The 16687-nt window shown below is 36.2% G+C and overlaps 2 protein-coding genes across 2 annotated transcripts; both read left to right on the top strand.

Moving 5' to 3' along the window:
• The first annotated feature begins 6528 nt into the window (after positions 1-6528).
• On the top strand, positions 6529-9697 carry LOC133833968 (uncharacterized). The gene is made up of 4 exons (XM_062263544.1): positions 6529-6952; positions 8976-9057; positions 9214-9334; positions 9429-9697. Exons 1-4 carry the CDS (start codon positions 6885-6887, stop codon positions 9527-9529), a joined length of 372 nt encoding a protein of 123 aa, XP_062119528.1. The 5' UTR covers positions 6529-6884; the 3' UTR covers positions 9530-9697.
• A 3444-nt stretch (positions 9698-13141) lies between these two features.
• On the top strand, positions 13142-15072 carry LOC133785301 (1-aminocyclopropane-1-carboxylate oxidase homolog 1-like). Its single transcript, XM_062224549.1, has 3 exons — positions 13142-13896; positions 13981-14302; positions 14716-15072. The coding sequence occupies exons 1-3, from the start codon at positions 13304-13306 to the stop codon at positions 14965-14967; spliced, it is 1167 nt and encodes a 388-aa protein (XP_062080533.1). The 5' UTR covers positions 13142-13303; the 3' UTR covers positions 14968-15072.
• Positions 15073-16687: the final 1615 nt, after the last annotated feature.

The following is a 16687-nucleotide window of genomic DNA, read 5'->3' as shown; positions in this document are numbered from 1 at the left end:
CCAATGCGCACTTTGCCTTCTCTAGATAAGCTGCCATTTTTGTGCCACGAGCCTGATACTCTCCCAAGATTTGATTAACTACGAGCTGAGAGTCGCTGTAGCAATGTATAGCTCTGGCCTTGAGTTCCTTTGCTATTCGTAGTCCCGCCAGTAAAGCCTCGTACTCAGCTTCATTATTAGATGCTTTAAAGCCGAACCTTAATGCAGAGTGAAATTTGCTCCCTGCAGGGGTGATCAGAATAACTCCTGCCCCCGCTCCATTTTCATTTGACGACCCGTCGACGTAAAGTTTCCACAGCTCGTGGGCCGTGGTTGTTACTTCGTCGTCGGCTGTACCGGTGCACTCTACTATAAAATCTGCCAACGCTTGTGCCTTAATGGTTGTTCTCGGATGGTAGGTGATCTCGAATTGTCCGAGCTCAACAGCCCACTTAAGGAGTCGACCAAATGCCTCTGGTTTGGACAAGACTTGCCTTAATGGTTGATCTGTCAGTACATGGATAGGATGTGCCTGAAAGTAAGGGCGGAGCTTTCGAGATGAGTGGATCAGACTGAGGGCGAGTTTCTCCATCAGTGGATACCTTGACTCTGCCCCCAGTAATCTTTTACTGATGTAGTAGACGGGTTTCTGTATTCTCTCTTCCTCTCGGACGAGCACCGCGCTTATCGCGTGTTCAGTTGTTGAGAGATATAAGAACAGTACTTCTCCCGTCTCAGGTTTCGATAGGATAGGTGGTTCGGCTAAGTGCCTTTTTATCTCTTGAAAGGCTAGCTCGCACTCGTCTGTCCATTCGAACTTTTTACTTCCTTTCAATAAGTTGAAGAACGGGAGACCGCGGTCCGTTGACTTCGAAATGAACCTGCCCAGAGCTGCCATCCTGCCAGTCAAGCTTTGAACATCTTTATGCTTCCGAGGTGAAGGCATATCGATCAGGGCCTTTATTTTATCGGGATTAGCCTCGATTCCACGAGAGTTGACAATGAAACCCAGAAATTTCCCTGAAGACACCCCAAAAGTGCATTTCTGAGGATTCAACTTCATGTTGTACTTTCTGAGCACGCCAAAGCACTCTTCGAGGTCATCAACATGGTTCTTGTTAAGTTGAGACTTTACGAGCATGTCGTCAACATAAACTTCCATGTTGTTCCCTATTTGCTCTGAGAACATCATGTTTACGAGCCGCTGGTACGTGGCTCCGGCATTCTTGAGTCCGAATGGCATGACATTGTAGCAGTAGAGCCCTTTATCCGTAATGAAGCTTGTATGCTCTTGGTCGGGGGCATGCATGGGAATCTGGTTATATCCAGAATAGGCATCCATGAATGACATCAGACCATGCCCCGCCGTGGCATCCACGAGCTGATCAATTCTCGGTAGGGGAAAACAGTCTTTCGGGCAGGCCTTGTTGAGGTCTGAGTAGTCAATGCACGTCCTCCATGTCCCATTGGGTTTCGGGACCAACACTGGATTGGCCACCCAATCAGGGTAAAAAGCGTCCCTTATAAAATTATTTGCTTTCAGCCTGTCCACCTCCTCCTTTAGTGCTTTCTTTCTGTCTTCATCCAGCTGCCTTCGCTTTTGCTGCTTCGGAGGAAAGCTTTTGTCTATATTCAATGCGTGGCTCGCTACATTAGGGCTTATTCCCACCATGTCAGAGTGGGACCACGCGAAGACATCCTGGTTTTTCTTCAGAAAGCAAATTAATTGCTATTTTGATTCGTCTAGGAGGTGTTTCCCGACCTTCACCTTTTTCGAGGGACTAGATTCATCGAGCTGAACCTCTTCGAGCTCCTCCAAAGGTTGGAGGTCAATCTTCTCTTCAATTTTTAGAACTGTCCCGTCTTTATACTGTATGACAACAAGTGCTTGCGCGCTTGTTTGTTTCTTTCCCCTTAAGGAAATGCTGTAGCACTCCCTTCCTGCCAGTTGATCTCCTTTCAATGTTCCGACCCCGCTTGGAGTTGGGAACTTAAGGGCTAGATGCCTTACAGATGAAATTGCCCCCAGCCCGACCAGGGCGGGTCTCCCGAGCAATACATTGTAGGCAGATGGTAACTCTACTACCACGAACTCCATCATCTTGGTCACCGAGACTGGATAGTCTCCCAAGGTCACAGGGAGTTCAATGGACCCCATACAGGCGGTTCCTTCTCCAGAAAAGCCGTACAAAGTGGTTGCACAAGCCCTCAGGTTGCGAAGGGAGAGCCCCATTTTCTCTAGGGTTGCTTTATAAAGAATGTTAACTGAGCTCCCATTGTCTATGAGAACTCGGCGCACTCTTTTGTTGGAAAGCTGTAGGGTGATGACGAGTGGATCATGATGAGGGAACTGGACGTGAGAGGCATCCTCCTCGGTGAAGGTTATAGGCTGAGTCTCAACTCTTTGGCTTTTTGGTGCCCTTGGTTCGGGTTCATATGGAGACCCGTCCCCTGTCTTCAGCTCATTCACATATCGTTTTTGAGCATTTCTGCCCCCTCCTGCGAGATGAGGACCTCCCGAGATGGTTATTACGTCCTCTCCATCTATCGGTGGAGGCCTATCCTCATCCCGAGATCGGGAGTTATTATTCTGTGTTGCTGGAAGCGCGGCTACTCTCTGGCTGGCAGTAGCCTGTCCAGTATTCTGGTTTTTGACATACTGCCGGAAATAACCTCTCGAGATCAATCCTTCGATCTCGTCCTTGAGCTGTCGGCACTCATCAGTTGTGTGGCCGGTGTCCCTATGAAATCGACAATACTTGCTGGAGTCCCTCTTGGACTTTTGATTCCTCATAGGATCCGGTCGCCTGAAGGGGACCTGGTTTTCATTAGCCAGGTATATGTTTTCCCGGGACTCGTTGAGCTCGGTATGCACTTTATATACGGAGAAATATCTTTCTCCTTTTTTCTTCTTTCCTCCATCAGCCTCGGGATTATTTCCCTCGCTTTTTTTTCTCTTGGAAGGATTCTCCGAGGCAGGCTGTGTAACTAGAGGGTCAACCGAGGTTGAGGCGGAGTTAATGTTTATCGTTGTAGTTTCGGTCTGCGAGGTCGCTTTGAGTGTTGACCTCGCTTCCTCTACATTAACAAATTTCTGCGCCCGTCTGTTAAACTCGGTTATCGACCTCACCGGTTTCCCTTGTATGTCATCCCAAAGTGCACTCCCGGGTAAAACACCAGCTCGGATGGCCATCAAGTGCCCGCTGTCATCCACGTCACGAGCTCGGGCGACCTCTAGATTAAATCTTGTCAGGTAGCTCTTTAATGTTTCGCCTGGTTGTTGTCGGACGTTAGTCAAAGTGGATGCTTCGGGTCTGACTCCCACCATAGCCCGGAACTGCTTCTTGAAGTCTCTAGACAATTGATCCCACGAAGTTATAGAATGTCTCTTGTACTTCTCGAACCAACTCTTGGCAGGCCCGGCCAATGATGTTGGAAACAACATACATCTGAGCTCGTAACCCACGTTACTAGCTCTCATAATAGTGTTGAATGTACTCAGATGGCTGCATGGGTCGGTTTTTCCTTCAAACGCTGGGACGTGAGGAATCCGGAACCCTTGGGGGAACTGAGTGTTAGAAATATTGGGAGCAAACGGCTCGAGCTCCTCATCAGAGTCCTCATATCGACCGTTTCCTCGCTCATTCTTCAAAAGCCTAAAGGCTTTTTCGAGCTGATCGATCCTTTCTTGTACTGGGTCCTTAGGCGGTGTTTGGAATTGATAGTCATTAATCGCGATCCCAGGCTCGCGTCTCCGTGAGGGATCTCTACGCCCATTCAGATGATTCCTAAGATCCGGGTTTGTCTGATCTCCCTTTCCCCTGCTCTGATTCAGGTGATTGCGCAGGTCGGGATGGCTCTTGTGATTCCCAGTATTTTTACGACCCCGGTCGTGTTTACTGACAGACCTTGTTTCTCCGGACTCATCGCTAGTGAAACTCATCGATCGGTCATTTCGTGGTGGATCCTTTCTACGTCGCCTCGTCACTGCAGTGCGAGATCGGGACGTCTGACTTCTCTCGGATGGCGCGCCTTTCCGCCCCTGGAACGTCTCCCCGTTTCCTTGTCTCTCCCCTGTACGCCCTTGATCCTGATCTCGACCAGGTTGAGCGTTCCTGCGGGGAGGTGAAGGATATCTTATGGGAGACGGAGGAAACCGTATAGGTGACGGTGGTTGCCGTCCTTGCCTCGGCCTGGAAGGTCCAGAATTTGCCCGAGATGGGCCGGTTGCGTTTGGTGCGCTACCAGGAACCTGAGTCCGAGCCTCGACAGGAGCTTGGTTGTTCTCAGTTCCTGCAGGCACTTCCACAGGTGGATTAGGCGGGACCCGAGCTCGGGTACTCCTCTGAGGCCTAGAAGGAGCAGATGGCTCTGTTGGTGCTGGAGGCTGAGCTGGCCTCCTTGTGTTAGCATTTTTTCGTGGACGTCCACGGGGCTTCCGGGGAGGAACGTGCACGTCCCTTGGAGGAGGGGCTCGGTCTTCGCGCGGAGGTGGGGGCTGAGCCACCTGCGCCTCCGCGGCTATCCTAGTCAACTCCTCGTTACGTTTGTTGGCATCTGCCAGCAGTTGTTTCAGCTGCCGATTCTCCAATTCTACAATAGGGACATAACGCTCAGGGTTATAGTACATGTCCTCATCCCTTGGTTGTGGAGGTGGTCCCCGGGAATCAGAGGACCCACTCCTTTCATCAGCGTCCGGGTTCTCCATTGGCTGTTTTCCAGGACGCCTTGGGTAATTTTCTTCAGGAGTGTTCTGATTGTTTGTAGCCATGAATCTCTCAGGGATGGATGCTTGAGGCTCTCAATGAAAGCACCAAACTGTTGACGCCGTTTTTCGCCAACAGATAAAAGAAGAGAGCACGTAAACAATTAAAGACAATGGCTAAAACAAACAAACGAGTCAGACACGCGGTTTTTACGTGGTTCAGCAGTTAAATCTGCCTAGTCCACGAGTCTCTGTTATTAATCTCAAGATTATCTCTGAACAATCCTTTAGCATGAATTCTCCAGAGTTTTCTCTCAAGAATCAGAAAATCGGTCCTTTACAATGGTGCATCATTCTCTATTTATAGAGAATGATGCAGAATACTATCCCACATATTTTGGGTAGTTACTCTTTTGTGAATAAAAATAAATAGCCTTAAATGCCAATAATCAGATATAGAAGGAAACGTTCCCCAAAGATCAGGAAACGCATAACTGACTAAATAATATCCCACGATTTTTGGGGATTTACATCAATAAATGAGGATCATATCCCATATCTACAACACTTGTAGATATTCAAGGTAGTCATTGCGTATCTCCAAGACTTCACGTCATTGTGCGAGCCGCTGACACTTCCCGAGCTGACATTTCTTTCGAGATGGCATATCGAGCTCGAGATCCCTGCTCCGAAGTTGCTTCTGAAGATGAGGGGCTCACCGAGCTATCCTTCGAGATCGAGATCATTTCGAGGTCACCATATTCGAGGTCTATACCATACTTTGCAGGCTCCGATTTACAATCGTAGAGCATACCCTTAACCCTCACGAGACCATTTAATGCGAACTCAGCTTTCGAGGTCATATTTGCTACGGCTCGAAATCTGGGTATAACAAAATCAACCATATATAAATTCACATTTATCTTGAAGATTTTCTAATTCATGATAATCTTTTTATTGTTTCATATTTCAAATTCAAAATTTAAAATATATTAAATTATTTATAAATAATTAATTTTTTAATAATTATAATAATAAATAATCATATATAATTAATATTTATTTTTAAATTTTCCATCTATATTTATTTTTTTTATTGTTTTTACATTTCAAATTTAAAATAAAAATATTTTTATTTATATTTAAATAAAATATTTAGAAATAACTAGTTTTTTTTAATAATTATAATAATAAATGAATCATATATAAATTGACATTCATCTTCAATATTTTTTGTTTTAAAAATTCAAATTTAAAACTAAAATATCTTAACAATTAAAAAAACCAACATGTATACAAGTGATATTAATTTGATTAAGAACATTATTAATTAAATTAAAAAATATATTTAATTAAAAAAAATGAATAATTGTACAAAAAGTCATGATTTATAAATTGTCTACCCTAAAAATATAAAAATCTTAAAAAATTTATATAAAAAAAGTCAAAGCTTATAAAATAATATTAATATTAAATAAAAGCACATATATAACAAGTAATTTTAATTTTAATTTTGGCACTTTAAATATTCAGAATTTCTCGAAAACATAAATGATGCTTGCTATATAATGAACATTATCATGAAAAAAAATTACACTCAAAATATTCTTACATATCCGTATAAGGAACATGTTGTACGAATAAAGTAGAAATGAATCTCTTATTCAGAATCTCCTAAAATATACATATATTTTTAATCATTACAAAAAATTAAGCGGCTATATTTTCTATATATATATATATAAAGAAACTCAATTTTATACAATTAGTTTAAAGAAGCTATTAAATTATAATTATAACTATAACAATTTTTCCAATAATTAGATTGAATTCTCCCTCTTTGCCAGCCAATCAATCGAGGCCAATGGAAGTTTTGAAAATCTTCCATCCTTGTCCCTACACCTTAGGTAAATAAACAGTGGATACCCTTCAATAAATAAAAGGGTATTTCAGTAAATCTAATAAAAGATCGGTGTTACGCGCCCTTCGTTCAAAAAAGCAGCGCCGCAGTTTGAATAAAAAAGATTACTCGTTATGGACAAGAATACCCTTTTCCTTCTTTTCCCTTCTTTAACAGTGTTCTTCGAATCCATATTTTCCCCCCTTCTTCTTAGAGAAAAAAAAAAAAAAAAAAAACTCACTCTCCTGAATTTGAGAGTGTCTGCAATCTTGTTTCGGCTCTGGGATTTCAAACTCAACAATGGGCTTCCCTTATTTCCTTGGAAGAGCCCTATTCGCCTCTGTTTTCATATTCTCTGCTCACCAAGAGTTAGTACATTATTCACTTTTAATTAGCTCTGCTTGTTAATTTTATTGTGCTTCATGTTTTTATGTTCTCTTTGGCCAAAATAAGAACTGGGTTTTCCTTGATTTATATGTGATATTTTGTCTGTGTGAAACCGGCATAATATAGGCCCAAGCTGTTGTTTTGTTTCAGCTTTTAAACTGCACACTTGTACGGATTTTTGGATTGTGGGGGCTTCATTGTTCGTATATTATACTCATCTAACTTGGATTACTTTCAGTTTTTACTATTGTTTAACTATTCAGAATTGTTTCCCATTTAAAAGGTAATTGGATTGTCTTAGTTTTTAGTTCAAAATTCCTTGGTTGAAGATTTAGGCTTTAAAAACAGGTTTATACTTGTTGATTGGATGATGATGCATTAAAAAAAATTATATTAATCATTGTTATATGTATTTTGTCTCTTCCATTGTTTTGGCAAAATTCTAACTTAGGGCCTACTCCAATACTATGTTCCCATCCCACAGTATTATTGAGCACCTAGTTTAGGCTTTGATTCATAGCTGGAATTAATTTACTCCACAAAACCCAGCTGCAAATAACTAATATTTTTTCACATTAATTTTTTTAAGGGATTTATAAGGAGCAATGCTATTTGAGTATTTGGCACCTCTAATATTATTTGATGTGGCATATCGCTATGGATGCAAATCAATATCGATATTGCGTCCTATATTGATTTGCCCTAACAGTAGTACGTCACATCAAGTGATGTTGGACACCTTAAAACTTAAAATATCAAATAACAATACTCAATTTATTATAAGAGAATGCCCACTTTTTGCTTATTTATTATAAGTGACACTGGATTTATAATTAGTAAATTAGAACTTTTTGATATAACATATATATATAGATATAAGATAATTTTTGGATAATTTAATTAGATGTCCGACTCGGGCCTATATGATATGATGAATCAATAGAAATACTCTAACACTTTACACCTGTTATTTATTCCATACATCACACTGGATAAATATGATCTTCATGGAATACGATTCACTAAACCATTTTAAGAGATTATATACTTATTAGGTTGATAAAGTGATAAACATGACCATAAATTACTAAACAACCCTTATAAATTAAACCTATTTGTGGATAATAGTGGCAAATTGTTCATTATTTACTTTTCCAACTCAGATTTCTTGGCCTATAATATAAGAGTTTTAACATATATTAATTATTATGGTTCATTTTGTCATAGGTTACATGAGTATGGAGTTGACGGGGGTCATGGCCAGTAGCTAAGGTGGTTATAAGCCAAAGATAGATGTCTTCATGCATCGTCTGCACTCATCATCATATCCCATGTTGCCGTACAGATGGCAGACATTGAAGTGAGGATTATCTTAACTTTTCTCCAATGATATATTTATTGAAATGAAAGAAAACATAGCAAATTTTATGCAACTATGCATGTTAGCAGATATTACCAAAAAAAAAAGAAGAAAAAAAATCAGTATAATGGAATTGAAAAGTGAAGACATGTGATCAGCATAATAATAGAATATATAAATATATGGTTTTATATCATAACATAAGTACTGTATTATCATGGTGTGCCTATAGTTATTATAGTACTGCTACAGTCATATTTATTGGCCATTATTATCAATATTGAAGTAACTAATAATAACTTAATAATACTAATATATATATATATATCTTAAAATTCTCAAACAAATGATGGGGGCAAACCTTTTTCTATTATATCACCAATGATATCAAAGAGGACATCCCTTTTATAAAAACGATGAATAAAGCCAAAGTTTCCAAGGTTGTGATGTAGACCACTTTCTTTATTATAAGATTTTCAGTAGATTTGTCTAAACGTTAGTTAAACAATAATTAAACTTTTAAGAAGTTTAGTGTAGGTGTAGATGACAAATTATATAATTATTTTTTTTTTTCTAAAAAAGAAAAAACGTGTCTCCTAACTTAATGTATGATTTTAAGTGATGTAATGTTCAGATTAAACATGTACTGTTGTTGCGGCTATGGCTATCAAGGGACTTGGAGGCATTCTCTTTATCTTTGGCAGCTCAACTGGAGCCTATCTTTTGGTTTGTTTTTAAGGCTACCCTTTGTATCTTTCTTAAGATCTTATGAAGAATTTTGTCGTGTCTTTATCATGCCATTGGTACTTATGGTTGCCATTTTATCTCTCTTAAATTATGTGTGTATATATATATATATATATAACATTAATTATTCTGCAGCTGTTGCATCAAATGATTGCTACTCCTCTTCTATATATAATTTTTATGACTATGATGGCCATGATGAGAAAAAGAATTTACTCAATTGTTCATCAAATTTACTCAGCTCTATATATATGGGGTAAAAAACAAACTAAGAAGCAGGGTTTTGCCTTTCTTCTAGTGCATTAATAAGCCTAAAGTACTCTAATTTTCTTACCTTTTTTCACTTGCAGAATATGGCACTTTTGGGGCATTGCTATTCTTCATAGGGATGAAGAGCTCAGTTCCAAAGAAACTACACAAGAAAAAGGTTAACAAGACAAAAAATTTCTAAAAAGGATTGATTGATTAGCTTTTTATTTATTTATTTTTATTATTTCCCAGCTATATATTGTTTTTTTTTTTAAAAAAACTTTGTTTTATCTAGCTAGCAAGATTTTTTGTTATGTTGTATAGTGCTTGCATGAATAGTTGTAATGTATGTGGTGCATTTTAGTCCAAAGGTTCATCAAACATTTTTTAAAAAAACAAAAGTTTCCCAGCATATTTTCCATGACAAAGAAAATCAAATCAAAGAGATATGTAACATAATTAATAATGAGCTCGCTTTGGCTTTTGCAAACCAATATATTCTAGGTCACATTGCCGAAGGGTAAGCTGTACCATGTTGCATAGAGAATTAGAAATACACAACTAGTTGTTCACGGTCAAAATAGTAAATAAAAAATTAAAGAAATGTTAACAGGCAACGTGGTGCACACACTGTTACATGAAAATTGTATTGTTATTGGTGCAATTTAATATTGGGGTCCATATAATTTAATTTAATAATTAATATTGAATTATGACTAATTAATTGTAAGGAGCCACCTCATAGGGTGTTGGGTAGCAACACTCACAAAATTATTGTGAATTGACTGCTTACGTTTATTTTTTTTATTAGCTAGATAAAGAAAGAAAAAAAAAATTAATAATCAAAAGTCAAAAGTATTAGGGGTATTTGTTTTGAGTAGTTAAGTGAACTTTAGAATGTGTAGAGGTACTTAAGATGAATGTAATATTAAATTCAAGTGTATAAAATGATTAAATTTACTCTTAAAATACATGTGGGGTCTACAAAAATTATTAACTTTACTTCTTAAAAATTTGAACAAAACATGAGAAGTGTTCATTCTCAATTTCACTTTAACTCATACTAAACATCCCCTTATTGAAAAATGGCTATTTTCTTGTACCATTTATAGGATAATCGTAATTAAGATGGTATTGAATTCAAATCACATGACTTTTAATTTTTTAGCTTATTAGAAGTACTTTTTCAAATATCATATGATCATGTCTATATTCAAATACAAGATGAATTATAATCAAATTTAGAAGAGTTCTATATTAAAAGGGAATTTACTTATTTGGTACTCTATGTTTTTGCAAAGTATCATTTTAGTACTTTATGTTTTCAATAATGCTCATATAGTACCCTGTATTTTAAAATCGTACATATTTGGTACCCTAAACTCAAATTTAATAGATAAAATTTTGTCAATATGATCAAACTGTCATCAGTTATATGTAATTAAGTAATTAAATTTAAATTTTGAACTTACATAATTGACAGCAATTTGATTAAATTGGTAAAATTTTATTAATTAAATTTGAGTTTAGAGTACTAAATATGTATAATTTTAAAATACAAAATACGAAATAATTACCTATTCATATTAAAATTTGAAATACATCTCAACAACTTTCTTACCATCTTTGGCAGAATTGGTAGTCAAGGTGGCAAGTGATGAGTATTCCTCTGTGAGCAGGTCATCGTGGAGTTCTCATAGAGCATATCCTTAGAGAGTAGGGAGCTCGTGATATGAAGACAGGTCACTATAGTCACTTTGAAGTCATTTTATCAATTATAATCAATTTATATACTTAGCCACTTCTTGACTTGTTTGGATCTTATTATGGGATGATTGACACGTGTTATCTAATAAGTTATACACGTCCAAAATTGTAGTACACTTGTAAAAAATCAGGACTAACACACAAATTCAGTAGCCAAGAAAAATAAATTGTTTCCCTCAAGAAAAAAGAAAAAAAAAATTGAGCGAGAACAATGTAAATATAATGATTAATGCTATAGGTCACCTAAGGTGAGGTGTCATATGGTTATTACAACTTAGAAGGTGTGTGAATACCTTAATGTGTCTAATAACAAAAAAAAAAAAAAAACTCAAGTATCTACCTTTGTCGTGATATTTTGTACATATTGGATAAATTTAGTACATAACTTAGAGAAATGTTATGATATTATGGTAGGGGTATTATTTTTGGCAACTAAATAAATTATAATATAATTTTTTTTTTATATAAAGGTATACAGGATTTATAATATACTTTCACCACTAATTTTTAAAAAATTTCAAATAATTTAGAGTGATGAAATCATGATTCAAATAGTTTATTTTATACTCGTATAAAAAAAATCAGGTATGCGTGCAATTCAGTGTTTTAACCTTGATTTTGACACTACAACCTATTTCGAATTTCTCGAAAACTAATAAAATATGTGCTATAACTATAACATACATCATCATATAAATAATTAGGTTATAATTTTTCCACATGTCAAAACCAAAAAAAACCCTTACTTACCAAAGAATTTTCCTTATATATAAAAATAAAAAGGAAATCGGCGTTTATGTTGTGTATTATAAAATAATATGCACTTGGATCAGTAATTGAATTATTTTTGCATAAAAAAAAGGAAAGTTTGTTCGAAATTTATATAATTAATAGTAATCCCCATAATGGTACGCCATATATATATTATTTAAGAAAATTGGTTGTCAAACGTGATACTTGTGCTCATAAGTTGTTTCTTATACGCAAATTACATATATACATAGAATTGAGAACTCATGTAAAAATGACCCAAACTTAACGTGATATATGATGCCATACGTTTCTTCATTATTAAAAGAAGAAGAAATTAAAGAAAAAAAAATCTAATGAATTAATTACATAAATACGCATTATATATATTGATCAACAAGTGTAATATATATATATATAAGTGGGCTCTATCACCATCTGTGATGTTAATGTCAAATATTAATGTGTATGTATATAAATATATATATATGCCTTTTCACATCCGGAAAGATCACTATTCAAATTTAACCACCGACTGGAAATAATTTGTGATTTTTATAGAGTTTTCGATGTAGTAAAAATAAGGGTTTATTCGTTTTTGCAACTTTGTATTTTATAAAATTATTCTAATAGACTTTTAAATTTAATTTTAATGAATAAAAAATTGAATATAACAACGTAATTATTAGACAAAATGATTTTGTTTTTGTTTTAAATTGTTAATTTAGTGAATTATTTATAATTTTAATTTAGAAAACTTTAATAAAAATTAAATTTAAGATTCTATTTGAACTATTTTACAAAACAGAGTCTAAAATATTATTTGTCCAAATACAAAATCCAAATAAATAATTAGACAAAAAAGAAGATCCAAAAAATATAAACACTAAAAATAATTATGACGTAGCTGCATTGTGCAGCGTTTGATCGATGATCGATCAGTGTTTGGCGATATTAACCATATAATTGTTAGTGTTTGTAAATAGGCCAAAAATGAAAGAGGTAGATAGATATGTATATCTTACTTATTAGTATCGTACATTTATACTTATACATATATGTATATATATAAATATTCTATTTATATATATAATAAGGACGAAACAATCTTAATGAAAAGCCATTTTCCATTCAACTGACAATGTTATTAATTGAGTGGTTATATATATAAAGTTGAGAAAATGCCAATAGTGGGTATCTCATTTTTCTTGGACTTTTCTCTAACTTATTATATGTATATATATAAATAATAGAGGCATCTGTATCACCTATATAAAAACACGCATCTAATTCATCTTTCTCCAACAACACTACTACTCAAAAAAAAAAAAAAAAAAAATATCTAGAACATACTCTCTTTCTTCTTCTTCTTCTTCTGATTCTTCTCTCTCTCTATATATAGTTACGTACTTCTCCTTCTCCTAATTCTCATCCCAATTTCTCTTTTTCTTTTCCGGCCATGGAAGTACTAGGTGAGTCGCTATGTTATGACAGAGCCAGGGAAGTGAAACTGTTCGAAGAAACAAGAGCCGGAGTCAAGGGTCTTGTTGATTCCGGAGTCACCAAGGTCCCCAGATTCCTCATCCACCCACCGGAGAGTTTCAAAGAAAGCTCTCCGGTGGCGGAGGAGGAGGAGGAAGATGATGACGACGACGGTGTACTTGATGATGATGATGAGTTTGATCAAGTCCCGGTCATCGATCTCGACGGCTACGATGATGATGAGGAGAAGGATGGTGTTGGCCGCTCTACCAGACGAGCTGAGGTTGTTAGAAAAATCAGAGAAGCAGCTGAGTCGTGGGGTTTCTTTCAAATGGTCAATCACGGTGTCCCTGATGCCGTACTGAACGGCATGTTGGAAGGTATACGAGAGTTTCACGAGCAGCCGAACGAGAGTAAGATAGCCTGGTACTCTAGAGACCCTAAGAAAAGAGTGAGATTCTACTGTAATGGGGATTTGCTCGTTTCCAGAACAGCCAACTGGAGAGACTCCATTATCTTCGATTTCCAAGACGGTCCTTTAGAAAAGGAAGCCTTTCCCTCAGTCTGCAGGTATGTATATATATATATACACACACACACAACTATATATGTACATGTATATAGAATAATATAATAACTCTGTAGTGTATACAGGGAGAGAGTAGAGGAGTACATGAAGCACGTGTTGAAGCTGAGACAAGTGTTGTCGGAGCTTCTATCGGAGGCTCTGGGGCTGAGCAAAGACTACTTGGGAAGAACAGAGTGTATGAAGAGTGAGACTCTGGTGTGTCACTATTACCCGCTTTGCCCCGAGCCCGACTTGACCCAAGGCACTACCAAGCATTCCGACCCATCTTCTCTGACCCTTCTTCTTCAGGACCACATGGGCGGCCTCCAAGTTCTCCGCCGGAACCGCTGGGTCGACGTTCCGCCCTTGCCCTCTGTTCTGGTCGCCAACGTCGGCGACCTCATGCAGGTATATATATATATATGACTGTATAACAATAGTGAAAATGGTACTACTTCTCAGCTCACTCACTCACTCACTCACAGACCGGCGTTGCACATGTACTAATGTACGTAGGTATAGTAAATAAGAAGTGTTACCTAATACACAGAAAAGTGGGCCAAATATATTTATACAATTACTACTGTATATGAAAATAATGCAATTGACACACTTATTATGCATTTTAAACCATTTAGAGACCATGTTATCTTTATGCATAGTTCTCTTAATGGAAATTTTTTACCATTATTCAAAAAGATGTCATTTTCACAGATTATATATTCATATTAAGTATGCAAAATGGTTTGTTTATTTATTTATTATGATTATGTGATATTAATTAATTAATTAATATGTGATTATTATTGTGATTATTGTAGTTAATAACAAATGACAAGTTCAAAAGTGTGGAGCATAGAGTGCTGGCAGGGAAGCATGGTGCGAGGGTATCGGCAGCATGTTTTTTCTATCCAAGCGCCACGCACAGACACAAACCGTACGGACCCATTAAAGAATTTCTGTCCGAGGAGGAGCCACCTAAGTACAGAGAAACTAATATATCTGATTATCTTGCTTATTACAGATCCAAGGGTCTCGATGGAAACTCTGCTCTTCCTTATTTTAGGATTTAATTCATAATGTATTACGAACCCATTATTATAATTAATATTGCTAATTATATATTAGCTAGAGTACTCAAATTAAGTAAGTAATTAATATCTTATTATCCATCTATACTATATATGTGTGTACCATGCACTACTGATCGATTCAGGGCCGGACCTGAAAAAAAAATGGGCCTAAGACAGTTTTAATAAATTTGAAAATGGACATTTTTTTTTCTTTGAATTGCCTCATACGTTTTGGTCTAGCTGGACCACTACATTTATATTTATTTAAACTAATTGGACCGGCTGCGAAGGAAAGACTGCTGGGCCTTATTTAAATTTTTTTTTTCTTGAACATCCGCTGGGAAGGGGAAAGACTGCTGGGCGGGCCTTATTTAAATTTTTTTTTTCTTTGAACACACTTAAAAGTTTACATGATATTTTTGGGTCCTGGGTAGGGTTGGGCCTTAGGCACGGGCTTAGCCCGCCTATGCCCAGGGCCGGCCCTGGATCGATCTTGAAACCAAAAAATTAACCACATTTGGGGTTAATAATTTTATTTGGTATGGGATTGACAGCTCTTGTTATTTCGATTATTCTTTAGTTAGTATACAAGGGTTTTTTTTTCTTTCTTTTTACTGTGATGATAAAGACACTTAATTAACTATACATATTGAGGTACAACATGACATGATGTGGTCCAAATTAAATTAAAGAAAAACAGTGAAAAGAAAGGAGTGTGTTTGTGTGTATATATGTAGTGTAGCAGTGTGACTGTGTTATTAAATGAATGAATATATATGTTATATTGTGTCATTGTGCATGTACAGAAGTGATATTAATTGTTTGGTACTTGTTGGCAAAATATTATGTATGCATGATTAATAATAAGATTGATGGTGAGGATGAAAATGAAAAGGGGGACAAAAATGTCATTCACAAAAGAAGATATTGAAAGATATAAATATATATATATATATAAAGGATAATTCTATAGTACAATTCTTCTATAGGACTTCACTTTAAACCTTACCGGTAGGACTCTTAGTGTTTCTAGACTCGTGAATAGTTTTCGGCGCGATTTTTTTTATGACCGTGTATATTGTAACTATTTAGAGCATCCTGTAAATTTTCAGATTATTCCAAATAGTTTACAGTACCGAAAACTAGGTTCACACATATTGATTTCCACGCGCATAAAAAAAATTAGTCACGCATGTAACAACATGTTTGAACCAAGTTTTCGGTACCGTAAACTATTCAGAATTTTCTAAAAATCGCGCTCATACTCTAAATAACTATAATATACACGGTCATAAAAAAAATTCGCGCCGAAAACTGTTCAAAGGTCGAGAAGACTGAGACTCCCACCGGTAGGGCTTAAAGTGAAGCCCCTATAGGAGAATTCCCCTAATTTTATATACCTCTTTTGTGTTTATCAGCTTGTAAACAATTTTTGACGTAATTTTTTTTTAGGGCTTAGAGCATTTTGTAAATTTTTAGAAAATTTCAAATAGTTTAAAATATCGAAAACTAGGTTCAAATATGTTGTTTTCCAAGCGCATAAAAGAAATTAGTCATGCGTGTAAAAACTTATTTAAACTTAAGTTTCGGTACTGTAAATTATTCAAAATTTCCTAAAAATTTACAATATATTCTAAATAACTACAATAAACATGTTCAATCAAAATATTGCACTATAAACTATTCACAAGCGGAAAGCACTTAAAGTATTCACTTGTGA

This window comes from Humulus lupulus, chromosome 1 (genome assembly GCF_963169125.1).
Source record: "Humulus lupulus chromosome 1, drHumLupu1.1, whole genome shotgun sequence".
Taxonomy (NCBI): domain Eukaryota; kingdom Viridiplantae; phylum Streptophyta; class Magnoliopsida; order Rosales; family Cannabaceae; genus Humulus; species Humulus lupulus.
Note: the sequence above shows the minus strand (reverse complement) of the source record. Positions and strands in the feature narration are given on the sequence as shown.

What these genes read in the sequence shown, in the direction of transcription:
- LOC133833968 (XM_062263544.1), top strand. Translation starts at nt 6,885, where the DNA reads ATGGGCTTCCCTTATTTCCTTGGAAGAGCCCTATTCGCCTCTGTTTTC. An exon ending in ATATTCTCTGCTCACCAAGA is followed by an intron (nt 6,953 to 8,975) that starts GTTAGTACATTA and finishes AGATTAAACATG; the next exon opens with TACTGTTGTTGCGGCTATGG. An exon ending in CTCAGCTCTATATATATGGG is followed by an intron (nt 9,335 to 9,428) that starts GTAAAAAACAAA and finishes TTTCACTTGCAG; the next exon opens with AATATGGCACTTTTGGGGCA.
- LOC133785301 (XM_062224549.1), top strand. Translation starts at nt 13,304, where the DNA reads ATGGAAGTACTAGGTGAGTCGCTATGTTATGACAGAGCCAGGGAAGTG. An exon ending in GCCTTTCCCTCAGTCTGCAG is followed by an intron (nt 13,897 to 13,980) that starts GTATGTATATAT and finishes TAGTGTATACAG; the next exon opens with GGAGAGAGTAGAGGAGTACA. An exon ending in ACGTCGGCGACCTCATGCAG is followed by an intron (nt 14,303 to 14,715) that starts GTATATATATAT and finishes TGATTATTGTAG; the next exon opens with TTAATAACAAATGACAAGTT.